The sequence below is a fragment of the Gavialis gangeticus genome, unplaced genomic scaffold, assembly GCF_001723915.1.
Source record: "Gavialis gangeticus isolate Ggan-Ray unplaced genomic scaffold, GavGan_comp1, whole genome shotgun sequence".
NCBI lineage: Eukaryota > Metazoa > Chordata > Crocodylia > Gavialidae > Gavialis > Gavialis gangeticus.
The window spans coordinates 12,162,075-12,174,500 of NW_017729019.1; the positions used below are offsets into that span (position 1 = coordinate 12,162,075).

Below are 12,426 nucleotides of genomic sequence, written 5' to 3' on the forward strand. Positions count from 1 at the left end.
CCTGAACCTGCGCTGTCCTCTGCAATGAGCTAGCAGCGCGGACCACAGTCTACCCCTTTACTTAAATGCCCAAGTCAACCGTTATAACTGCACTGGAATCTGTTGTAAGCTACGTCAGCCATCACTACTGGTCGGTTCAACATGCTGGAGCGCTTTCCTGCAGGAGGTCTGCCCCTAAAGCATGGGCAGCATACTGGGTTTTAAGTAACTGCTCTCTTGTGTTACAATCCCGAGGCATTTCCACCTTTCCTTTACGAAGCAAGGAGAACCTCAATAATACCCGACTAAGATTTATATATAAGTATTATGTGTTTAACATGTACACGCGGGCACCTACCTATACATATATATGCATATCTATCTATGAAAGAGTTAACAATTTGGTTCCATGGTTGCAGCCAGTGAAGGCTCTATTGCAAACCCGATTAGTCAGAAAAATCTGTGTCAGTCTGCCGCGTAGCACGCTTACAAAGTGAGCAACTTAACTTATTGCTTTTGATCATCGTACTGATCCCATCTTTCCGTTGCAAAAACCTGTTTGGAATGGGGTAGAGATTTCACTTTTCAAGTAACAGCAAGATGCTTATCAAGTAATAGCACGATCCTGGTCTCAGAAGTTCTACACACAACAGCAGAACGCGTGAGGAATTTTAACGTCGAAGGTGACAGGCCGGGAAGCCATCTCTCACACTTGAATCCACACCGAGACATCTTTGGATGGAGTTATTAAGCTGAAGGAAAACTGGCACCCTGACTATTTCATACGCCCACCGGACTTGGACAACTCCAGCTAGGAAAGGAAGATCTCTGGCCTGTATCAGGACCAAATTCTCCCATAAGTAGCTCCCGTGCGCCTCCAGAGAGGTCAACAGGAGCGGTGGTCTCACAGGGCCAAACCTGGCCTTCTGGGCCAGTCGGCAGTCACCTTTCAGGAGTGACCGTGTAGCACTTGGCTTACTGACTTGTTCTACGAACAACTGGTTTCAGTGTTGTTTTAGACATTCAGGATTCACAGAGGAACTCGTCACTGCAGTTGGATGGTCTTCCTGCCCCTCCTCCCTCCCGTTCTGTGTTTTTTTTGTTGTTGTTGCAGAGAACCACATTCATACTGTAGGCTTTGTTCAGGCACTTTTTATACAATGTTCATCTGGAGTAAAAGTCTGTGAAGTCATTTCTGCATAATTTAAAATGAGCCTTTCAGTCCCACGACAGTTGCTAGCCGGCGACCGGCACGGGGTTGAGATTCTTGCCTCCTCAACTGACCTGACTCCTGCCATGAGACCCCTTTTGAGGCTACCTTCTAGCTCTAGTTCCTGTTAATACAGCAATGCAAAAATCCTTTCCTACCTACTTTGAAAAAAGAAAAAAAAAAAAGGGACCCTATTAAACGCATGACATGGACAGAGGCTGCTGCTATCCAAATAAATAACACGAAGTGGGGAGAGCACGTCTCAGCTCCAGGATGCCGAGCCTTGGAATGTCACCTCAACACCTTCTGGAGACTAGCTGCTAGTTGGCAGCAGTATCTCAATGTCTTTACCGTTTGCTACGACAGCGTTGTTAGAGCAGCTGCCTGCTAAGTCCATGGGGGTGCCCAGAGAAGACGCCTGGGAAAGTGTTTTGGTTAGCGGGGCAGGAGTGGCTGGGGACTGAGCCAGGCCAGGCTTCTTTGGAGGAATAGGTGGGGGGTTCCCTCTTTCTGCTCTGGGGATGGTTGGCGACTTTATTCCAGGAGACAACGGGCTCAGCGGGCTGGAGACCTTGCCCGGGTTTGGGGAATGGCCAGACTCACTTTTGGGGCTCACGGCATTTGCCAGATTTCGGTAGTCTGTGCCAAAGGGCGAGCTATTGGGGGAGACTGGTTTTATAGTCCCCTGCTGACTGGTGAATCGGGAAAGGACCTGAGTGACAGTATTGCGGGCTAACTGCTTGGCAGCAGAGTTATCTGCAAGGGTCGGAGACAAATCCCTTGAAGGAGGACTCTGCAGCCCACTGGACTGATGGTCCTGATCCGCTTGAGACTGGAATTTATGGCGAGCGGCGTGGAAACGCTGGTTGATTCCCACCTGGTAAGATGACTGATAGCCGGGACTGCTCGCTGAAGCTCCCACCAGGCGTTTAGAGAGAACCGGAGAGGAGCATGGGGAGGGCGTCAGGGAGGAGGCCGCGGTGCTGCTGGGGGACACAGATGCCCCAGACGAAGGGAGCTGTGCAGTCACATGGACCGGAGACTCCGTTCGCACTGGGGAGCTTCCGTTCTCAGCCGCGCTGTCGGGGGCCGGCTCAGTGGGTTTCTGGATCTCCTTCCCACTGGCCTGCAGTAGCTCGCTACCTGCTTGCATGTCTGCATCGCAGTGCCCGTTTGCTTTTGCATAGGACGAGGGAGGTGTGACGGGGCTGGGCAGCAGCACCATGGGCGAGACTTTGTCTGCTTCAGCACCGCCTGTCTGGCAAGACACAGACCTCACCGACCTGCTCTCGGTTTCAACAGCTCTGGTGACTGTGGAGGGGCTTGGCTGCGAGCAGTCAGCAGGGCTGCCATCCCCGTGAGAAGCCTCCAGTTCCTTCAAGGCTTTCTTCAGGTTTTCCACTTCTTCCTTGAGGGCCCTGGTCCGGTTCTCCTCCCGGTTCAGCTTAGCTTTCAGCTGCTCTCTCTCAATGTCAAACTCTGAGAGCTGCTTCTCCACCTGTGCCTCCATCTGCAAGCCCCACTTCTTCTTGGAGGCCAGCTCTTCCTCCAGCCGGCTCACTCTGCTCCTCTCCTTCTCCAGTTTCAGGCTTAGCTCTCCTGCCTTCTGTGCTTCTTCTGCTGCTTTGGCTGTGGCTTTCTTGCACTCCAGGACCAGCACGGAGGACAGCTGCTTGTGGCGTGCCCTCTCCTCCTCCAACTGGCTTGCCAGCTTCTTCTGCTCTTTCTCCAACTTCTTCCCTTGGGATTTTTCAAACTCCAACTAGAAAAGAAGACAGAAGGTTCTCAGAAGGAAGCACCAAGTTTGGCAAATGCCACAGAAGCAATGTTTCCAATCCCAAAGAGTCAGTGGGGAGGCCCTCCAGACCTGAAAGCATCTTCTCACCTATGAGCTCTGATCCCTGTGTGCCTCAATAACAGATGGCAACATTAACACCAAAAACAAGGGGGTCCTGTCCTATCTAGGGGTCACCAAGTGCAGCAAGGTAAAAAGCTAGCTTGAAATCACATCTTGCCAGGCACAAAGCATGAACAGATCAGTCAAATACTGAATGCTGGGCAGTGTGCAGTTGTGTCCTTGTAATGCAACACCTGCGGCCAGCCCTGCAAGGATTGAGGCGGTCATCTCAACTGGAGACTCCTTTACACTCCACCTTATTTGTTCCCTGCTCAGTCTGCTCCTTATGCTACTTAGCAATGGTTACGGAGGTCTAAAGTCTAACAGCTTAACATGCTATTGCTCCTGCATACCAGATGAAGCAGCAGCAGGGATTTGGCTTGCTGCAGCTTTCTGAACAGGAGTATACCGGTCCTTCCCACACTGGTCGGCATTCTGCACTAGTACTGCACAGCATCGGAGCCGGCAGTGGTGGGACTGCAAGGCTCAGCCCCCTCCCACAGCTCTTTTCAGATCTCAAGCAAGCTCCTGAACCTATTTCATTGCTGCTGAACACTTCAGCTGTGCATAAATCTGCGCAGGCTCTGGACACAGTTTACATCCCGTTGCCAAGAGCCAAGAAAAGAATAATGCCTGGAATCAGACCCTTCACATTCCTCCACCACCCCAGCGCAGTTGGAGGAGCCTGCTCCCCAGCCCATGGATAAGGACGTGTTCCCAGGACATGCAGTTCTCCAGAGCAGGGTTCGTTACCAAGCATGGAAGCACACCTGCTGAGTGAGCCGCTCCCTCTCCTTCTCCAGCATGTAGGTGACATCATCTCCTTCGGCCGTGTCTTGGGCGTGCCGCTGCCGCTCCTCCTCCAGGTCCAGGATCACCTTCCAAACAGGCACAGACGCTTCAGTCACCAGACAGCAGAGACTCATGGAAACAGCTGCTCAGAATGGCCCGAGACCAGTGCTGTGCAGTGGCCAAGGCCAAATGTGGGCAGACAAGTGAAACAGCATCCCTCAAATGCAAAGGATCAGCCAAAATTTGTGCCAGAGAGACGACCGTGCGTCATCACCTGCAACCCGTGCATGTCCTTATTTTAGCCTTTAAGAGCGAACTTTCAAGAGCCAGCCTACAGGCCTGTCTCCAGGCTGGAGTTTGTAAGCAAGTGCTCTTTCACGTAATTTCAACTGTACTGGTAAGTGGCTGCCCACTGCCCTATGTGGGATTTCCTGGCAAGACCATCGGTGCAAAGAGCGGGAGCAGAGGCAATGCCTCAGACAATGCAGACGTCCAGGAAGCAGGGTCCTGGCCATAATCGCATCAGTCTAGTTTTGAGCTGTAAGCTCAGTGGCAATCTGCACAATATCTATTTCTCTTCATTACTGTCCTGGGAGAGATTTGGAGAGTGCAGTGCACATGCAATCAAGTGGAAGAACAAACTACAGTTCTTTAAAACAAACTTCTGTTGTCAGATTGGATTGAAGCAAGATGAACACTTGAAATGGAAATGCCTGCCTTGAGGGCCGGGTGGAGGTGCTCCTTCAAATCTGAACACTGACTTACAGGAATAACTGGGATTCTAGAAACTCAGCAAAAACATCAGCATGCAGTCATCCCTGGGGCACCCCAGAGGATGTCATGACCAGAACCCCAGGGTCCCTCTAGTAGGCGCTCACCAAGAGCTCCTTTAGTATCCTCTATCCTCCCATTCAGTTGCTAGACACCACGCTCAAGGAAGGCAGCAAACCTTGTGGGAAGGGGCTATAAGATTTTAGAAGCCTAATTATTGGCAGCTACGTGGCTAAAAAAAAAAAGAACAGGGCACAGTCCCTGTTTATTCTTCCATGAGCTGCAGATCAAACTGCTTTGTAGACTGAGTGCAAAAAAAATACTTCCAAATAAATGCCACCCTTGCACCCTTCATCTGAAGCTGGAAAGCCCAGCTGCTTGCTGCATGGGTGCAGCAACATTTCTGCAACCAGAACTGCTCCTGCCAGTGTTCTTTGTCATTGCATATGACAGAATAAATCCAGGCCACTTCTTCACAGTCAGTATAACGCACAGGAGTGGAAACTAGATCTTCTGACATTAATCAGGCATAAAGGCCCCAACCCTGTATGCCTCATGCCCAAACGGGATGGGACTACTTGCACGAGCTCTTTCTTTACAGACTCAGGCGAAGCACACAGCGACTTTACTGAGGATGGTAGAGGGTAATGCTGTGCAAGTAAACTGCCCGGGAATACATTTAGGTTGGAAATTAGAGCATTTCTAACCATCAGAGGAGCAGTGAGCAACTGCAGCCACCTCCCAGAAGGAGGAAGCAGATCTACAAACCCAATGACTAAGATGATGCTTGATTATTGTACGAAGGACTCGTCACCACTGGCCCCAAAGAGTCTGGAGTACTCCCCAAGTCCCAGGCTCCTAGGCAAAAGATTCACTTCTACATTTTCCACTGTGCTCTTGCTAAGTAAACAGCAAGCCGCACTTCTGCCTCTGTACTTACAATACATGAGCTTCACTTCTTATATCACATGGATGAATTTGAAGCTTTAAGGCTGTAAAACAAGCTCCTTCACCAAGTCAAGTAACTCCTTGGGCACATTACTGAAAGCAAGAAGGGCAGAGACCGAGGCCTACCTTTCTGTGCCGGCTTTCTGCAGCAGCTAACTGGGACAGCATTCTTTCCTGCATGTTTTTGCAGTGCTTCATCACTACTTTCAGGACAGACAAGGGGTTGGAGCAGACAGGCTGCTTTTCACCATGATTTCCCTCCTTCAGCATCTCAAAATCTCTCTGCAGAGCCATCAGTGGGTCACTAATGTTGTACTTCCCATAGCGTTCTTCAATGAAAGTGTCTTTGTGCTGGGCCTGAAACAGAAATACAAATTTGTGCTTCAATTTACAGTAAGGCAGTTGCTCGGCAGAAATAAGCAGAAGGAAACCAACATGAATCATTTCAGGATAAGACAAATGCTCCTGGTGCCCCAATATTTCGTCTCCGAGATGTGGAAATCCCTGCTAGTAGACAGCAGGATGTGATTCAGACTTAGTTATCTATCTGCTGGAAGGATGGATGTCTCCAGCACTACATATGCTTTTCCTGTTGAGAGGTGCTGGGTCAGTGACCTCCGAGATTAGCTTTGCTTAGCTGTGGGATGGGGAAGCCAGCAGGCAGCACAATGTGCGTGTCCAGTGACCTCTCTGTACCCCAGAGAGGTGGTGAGAGCAGTCTCCAAGGCTCAGATGGCCCCTGCCATGCCTGCCAAGGTTGATAGCAAGAGGAAGCCAGAAGGATCATGGTTTTTACAAAGTGCCAGTGCTCCCAGATGTGGACATGGTCCAAACAATGCATTTCCCAAGCTACTGAATGGCTGCAGCAGAGTCAATGCCCAAAGCAGCTTCTTATCCCTGTGGATCTCGACTCAAACGTTTCTCAAAACCTTTATCAAACATGAAGTGCCAGCCAGCTTTGCAGCTGGGCCAAGCCCCAACATTTTTTAAACTGCTGTAAAGAACCGAGAACCTCTCTCCTCCCACATCTCCTCCCTGCCCATCTGAAATCGAAGGTAGTAAATATCTGCCCGTTTCAACCAGTTTGGGAGCCGGTGGTGGGTCTGCACTGGCAGCATAGAAGAGACAGGCTGCTAGAGGACCTGGCGGCTCCAGAACCCACCTCTGAGCTGAATGAATCCTTTAATGGAGACTTCACAATGAAGGGGAGCTCCGGCACTTCTCTGACCAAGGGGAGGATGTGGGGATGAACAGGGAAGAGGACCGTGATGTACCTCACGGTGCCGTTTGTGTGGAAGGCAGATTGCAAATCGATCTGATTTTACTGCTCACCATGTACAGTGAATCCTACGAGATCAAATCTGACCTCCGTCTCAGGACAGAGGAAGAACAGCTGGTTTCAGCAGAGACAAGAAATGTGACCTCAAGTGGGAGAGCAGGATCTGAAAGCACAATCGGCTCTGAACGCCACCCCGTGCTGCAACCCAACCTGCAGACATGCACGCAAAATAAATATCTCCCCCCACTTCCGTCCTTTCAAATGTCCTAAAATCATTTCACTTGTAGCTACTGATTCCCAAGCCTGCTTTCCCCAACAGGAAACCATTTGCAGGAAGAGGAAATCTAGCTCCTAATGCCCATGTCATTTTAATTACCACCAAAAGAGACAAAGAAAACATGATCAATAAAAGGAACGAGGACCTCCTTTCCCTGTAACAACCCCTGAAGCTTGCTTGCACACTAACTGAAAACAGACCCTGGCCTGCAAGCTGCTTGTTTTGTTTTATTTCATTTTACACACACACACACACCACCTGCTCCCTTTGCTGCAAATATTAGCCAAGCTCATCTCTGCATCCAACTTGTTACACCGAAAAACCTTGGATGCACTGCTCGAGACGCTGCAGGACTGCAGCTGGAGCGGCGGGCTGGGAGTTCTGGGCTCCCGGGCTTCCCTCCTGGCTCCGCTGCGTAGCTTTGGACAGGTCTCCTGGCATCGCCACAGCTCTGCTCTCCCATCTGTACAATGCTGGTTTCCTGACTGGATCGCAGCAGAAATGTGTGCTTTCTGCTAGCAACTGCAACGGGGATACTGGGCAAATAATGTACCCTGACCTAACTGCTCTCAGGCAGTGCTGTGAGGTGCTGCTTGCATTCATACAGCCCTCGTGCTCAGGTGCAAGGTAGTGGATGTGGGCAGTAGGACCACTTCCAGAAAGCAACCCTTGGACACGGCGGGGGCAGGCCTCTAACACCGCGTGGCATATTCCGAGTCTCAGCCCCTGGTCCGTGGGGAAGATGTGCAAAAGCAACTGTTTTCCCTAGTGCATGGTTCAATAAATGCAGTTCCCTATGCTGATCTGTCCCTGCAATGGGGCATGCATGGGAAATGCTGAAACGCATCCAAACACGGATTCAGTTAAGACAAAAGCTCTTTACATAGCAGAAATCCCCTTTCACCAATTACATCATGTATTCTGACCCATGACCGACACCATTTGTTCATTCTCGGACTCAGATACTGAAAAGGAGTCACTATTCCAATAACTAAACAGTTCAGTGAAGAAAATGGAAGCAAGTATTTTTATGAACAGTGTCTGCATCTGAAGGCAAAAGAAGCAAACATTTCTTACTATATTCTACCCAAAACTGTTCTGCCTCTTTTGGAACCAGGAGAAGTGGGAAGGGAGAGGTAGGCACATGTTCACTTGGCTGGCAAAGCTCAAGCACCAACTCTGCAGCTCTGAATGGCAGAAGCAGCCTTCAGACAGCAAAGTGACCAGGTTCCTCTAGCAAGGACCAAGTAAAGAAGGGTAAAGAAGCTGGCATCTCTCAAACCACACACAACTCCCTGATGAAGGGAGTCAGGGAGCATCATTACAGTCCTGCAGATCAGCCTTAGAGGCATCCCAACGTCAACACGGCAAACAGCCAGAGTCCAACCAGTCTCCTTGGTCTTGGGGGAGCTTTCTGTGTTATTACAGGTCCACCGCACTGTGAGACTTCACGTTCACTGGCTCTTGAATGCAAAAATCCAGCAACTGTCTTCCAACAAGGGCAACAGCAACTGCAGCAAAGGACCAGATGGGCTGGGCGTGAAGACGTGAATTATCAAGTCAGCCCGCTGCTCTACACTCCCTTCCAGCTCAACTTAAGACAATACTGACTCCCTAGACACACCTGTTGGCACCGTGCAAGAACAAGCGTATTAGTTAGTACTGCGCTAGAAGAAGGTTTCAGAGCTACAGCACATCCAGCCCGCTACAATCTCAACTACTCAGATTAATGGAGTCATCCAGTCCAGGGACCCTGGTGCCCCGTAACATTAGAAAAAGAACGAATGCAAGTACTTAGTGCTCCCCAACGCAGAGGTTTAATAATTTACTGGCGTTTTGCTGGCAGAGTAGCTTTGCGCATCCTCCCAGATTTCTGGGCTATAACATCATCATCAGGAAGTTCACGCTAGGCCTGTTAAGAGCATTTCACGCCAACAATAAATCTATAGCTTGTTAGGAAAAGCCCTTAGATTTCTCATCCAGACTGAACAAAATAAAGCAGCAGAAAGAGCCTGATCACTCAATCTCTCATTTCTCAGTGACACAGACAAGAAAAATAATCCAATACACTGGATAGCTGATAAAAATACAATTCTGAATCTGATAAAAAATAACTAAATAAAACTTGACCCAACCGCTGCAATGCAGGATGTTTATGCTACGAAGCGGTCACACTCTCTTCCTCCTGCCTGGGACGCTTGCTATAAAAGTGCAGAAGGAAATATAAAACATACAAGGAACACATGTATAAACACACTTTATAGACTGTGCATAAGCATATCCCTCCTCTTCTGTTAGGAATGAGAATCAAAGCACTTTCACTGGCAAGCAGGCAGGAGAGACGAGGTTAAAAGGATGGGGGACACTGGGTTGAGATTTCCCAAAGCAATGCAGCATTGGCTTAACTTTGCTCTGTACTGGGCACACCTACAGGTTTGTTAATGTGCTCTAGGTAATGCACATTAAAATCTAGTACCTTCGTTGTGAGGTACTAGCAAAATGGACATGAGCCTATTTTAATGTGCATTAGCTAAAGAGCAGAGTTTTTTGTGACACTTTAATATGCATTAAAAAAGTAATAATAAAAAAAATTAAGACCCGTCTAGACAGAGCCTTGTCTGGGATGATGTAGTTGGGGCTGGTCCTGCTTTGAGCAGGAGGTTGCAGTAGATATGACCTCCCGCAGTCCCTTCCCACATCGTTTTCTTTGATTCTATAAAATAGGCTAATGCGCATTATTGAAGCGCACCTGTAGATATGCCTACTGAAAACAATGGCAGAGTCAAACTGACCACAATGCTCCTGAAAGTGCCTGCTGGGATGTCTTCACCTCAAGATGCAAAGCTTTAAACACGCAAACCTGGAAGACAGTGGAGCAAACGCAGCATGCGGAGGGGATGCCATGGCAGTCTGGGTTTCAGATTTGATACAACTCCCTGAAACCACAGGTATTAATCGTGACAAGGTAACTCACCTCTTCATCCTTCCAGAGGAGAGTATTATGCATTTTCTAAAGCAAGAGGCTTTGAGATAAGACCTTAAAAATAATCTTGTCTGTTCTCTGCAAATATTAATAAAGATCATGCAAGCAATGTTAGGACCTAGGAATTACCCCAGAACCTAGGGACAAAATTATCCATCTCCAAAGGCCTGGGCAGCATGTTGTGGTCCGGCTGGTTGCTGACCAGCCCCTCAGAAGTGGCTTTACATACATAGCTTTCAAAACCCTGCAGGAGATCCCCAGGGAGGGAGGGAGGCCACAATAGTAAAAATAAGACTGTTCCACTTTTTCCTGCCCTCGGGAGAGGCACACAGCATATGGCTTCACCTCTCGAGAGACGTGGCCGGAGCAGCTGCTTTCTGTGCCGCTATGGTGTGTTTTAGTTTTACATGTCCACATCTGGGGATCTTTAGGAACATAAACACGAGTAAGCCATACCAAATTAAATACAGTAGCTTTTTCAGAACTAATAAAAAGAGTGCTTAACACTGATGCCGCAAAGCACAGGCTCTCCGTTGATCCTGTTAAATGACATACAGCTGTTGGGGGGTGGGGAAAACAAGTCATCTTGTGCTGAACACACAATGAAACCACTTGGTCCTAATGATCTGTACGGTTTCAGAAGCCCTCTCTGATCAAAGAGCAAAGGCACACATGGGGATTGTCACGGACCTGCAGCTCACCGTTATGAGCCAACTCTTCAAGGGCATCTTTCAGGGAGGAAAGTTAGGCTTAAAAGGAAAGACAAGGCCTTTTAAGCTCAATATAATGTAAGATGGCTATTAGAGCTTCCTTCGGGAGTGCCAATAAACCCAAATTAAAATATAAATGCCTGCACAGCTGAGCATGGAGCACGAGACCTTTGTCTCAGTGCGTGTGAACAAGAATGATGCTCTCGAACATCACAGGTGACATCGGCTAGTTGGCAAAAACAGGTTAAAACAACGAGCAAAGAAGAAACCCAACTGGGGGGAACAGCAGAAAGTGGGATGAAGGTTTTCAATGCCTGCAGGTGCTATACTTTAAGGGGGCACATTTCAGGAGGCACATCTGGGAGCAGGACACCTTCCAGCTGCTTGTGCCTCAAATACTCGCCCGAAAGTGTTACCAGCAACAGGGTGGTTTTTTTTAACCTTTGTCTTAAAAACACCTCTTAACATTGCAGCAAGTGAAGGAGTTAAAATACTACAAAGAAAACTGGTTGCGTCTTCCACGTTACAAGACTATTAGAGCAAGTATGGAGGGCTGTTTCATTAGCCTGTTTGGGAAAGATTTTCTAGTCTTGCGTCTACTCCTTCAATCATCCTGGGGCTACAAGTATGAAACCAGAAGTAGTTGCTGCTTTCAGAACAAGAGGACTTGGGGGAAATGACCCTGATAAAAGCTGGAGGAGAGGCAAGGGGAGAGGGAGAAGAAGGAAACCTCAAACAAAAACAGAGGGGGTTTTTCAGAAATCGTTTTGGGACAGACATTGTGGGATGCTATTTGGGAACTGCAACCACCAGCGTCAGCAACAAATGCCTGTTGGCAAACATCACAGAGGGTCCACCCTGCTTCCAGATCCCCGGAGGTAAATGAAACCTGCCTCTTTTGTCATCCCGGCCTGTTTGACTGGAGTTTAGAGATTGCTGTAACTTTACATAGGTGAGGAAGAGGAAGGAAAAGAACAGGCTGGAAAATGGGAGGGCTGACTTGGATAAACGGGCAGTCAGCTGTTTAATGAATCACAGGAAGAACAACAGGGCTGATCTTGTGAAGAGATAGAGAGGAAAAACCCTCCTTTTTCCTAAAGCACTACGAGCCACGGGGATGCCAACCCTCACCACCACTGTGCAGGAATACGCATGTGATCTGAGGACTGGAAAGTCTTTGCCGAAATTCAATCCAGCTGGTCTGCCTGTTTTGACAGACAAGCTGTTTTTACTCCTTTTAAATTGAACCCAACCGTGTAGCGGTTACACACTACCACCACAAGAAACAGGCAGGAACAAAGTCCAGCTTCACAGCGACATTAGCACTTCTCCTGCTTCAAGCAAGCTGCAGGCGCGTTCGACCTCCTTGGTCATTCCTTTTTAGGAAAAGGTTTAATAAAAACTTTAATTTGATCCAGTGAGCTATCAAGGACATACCCTCCCCCTCCCCCCCAATTTTTTTTTTAAGGGTTTCAACTATGATCAAGTCACATTTGTAAGTCTACTTTTGGGCATTGCTGTGCTATAAATTGCCTTGAATCAAGCTGTGAGGGGGGGGGGGGGGGGGGGGGGGGGGGGGG

The 12,426-nt window shown here is 48.7% G+C and overlaps 1 protein-coding gene across 1 annotated transcript in view; it reads right to left on the reverse strand.

The window, feature by feature from the left end:
* Positions 1-223: 223 nt before the first annotated feature.
* Positions 224-12,426, reverse strand: part of CTTNBP2NL (CTTNBP2 N-terminal like) — a 46,198-nt gene continuing 33,995 nt past the window's right edge. The window contains exons 4-6 of the mRNA XM_019514080.1: positions 5,724-5,954; positions 3,857-3,964; positions 224-2,951 (exon numbers count right to left, since the gene is read on the reverse strand). Coding sequence (XP_019369625.1) covers positions 1,503-2,951; positions 3,857-3,964; positions 5,724-5,954 — 1,788 coding nt within the window. The 3' untranslated portion in view covers positions 224-1,502. The remainder of the gene's footprint in view (positions 2,952-3,856; positions 3,965-5,723; positions 5,955-12,426) is intronic.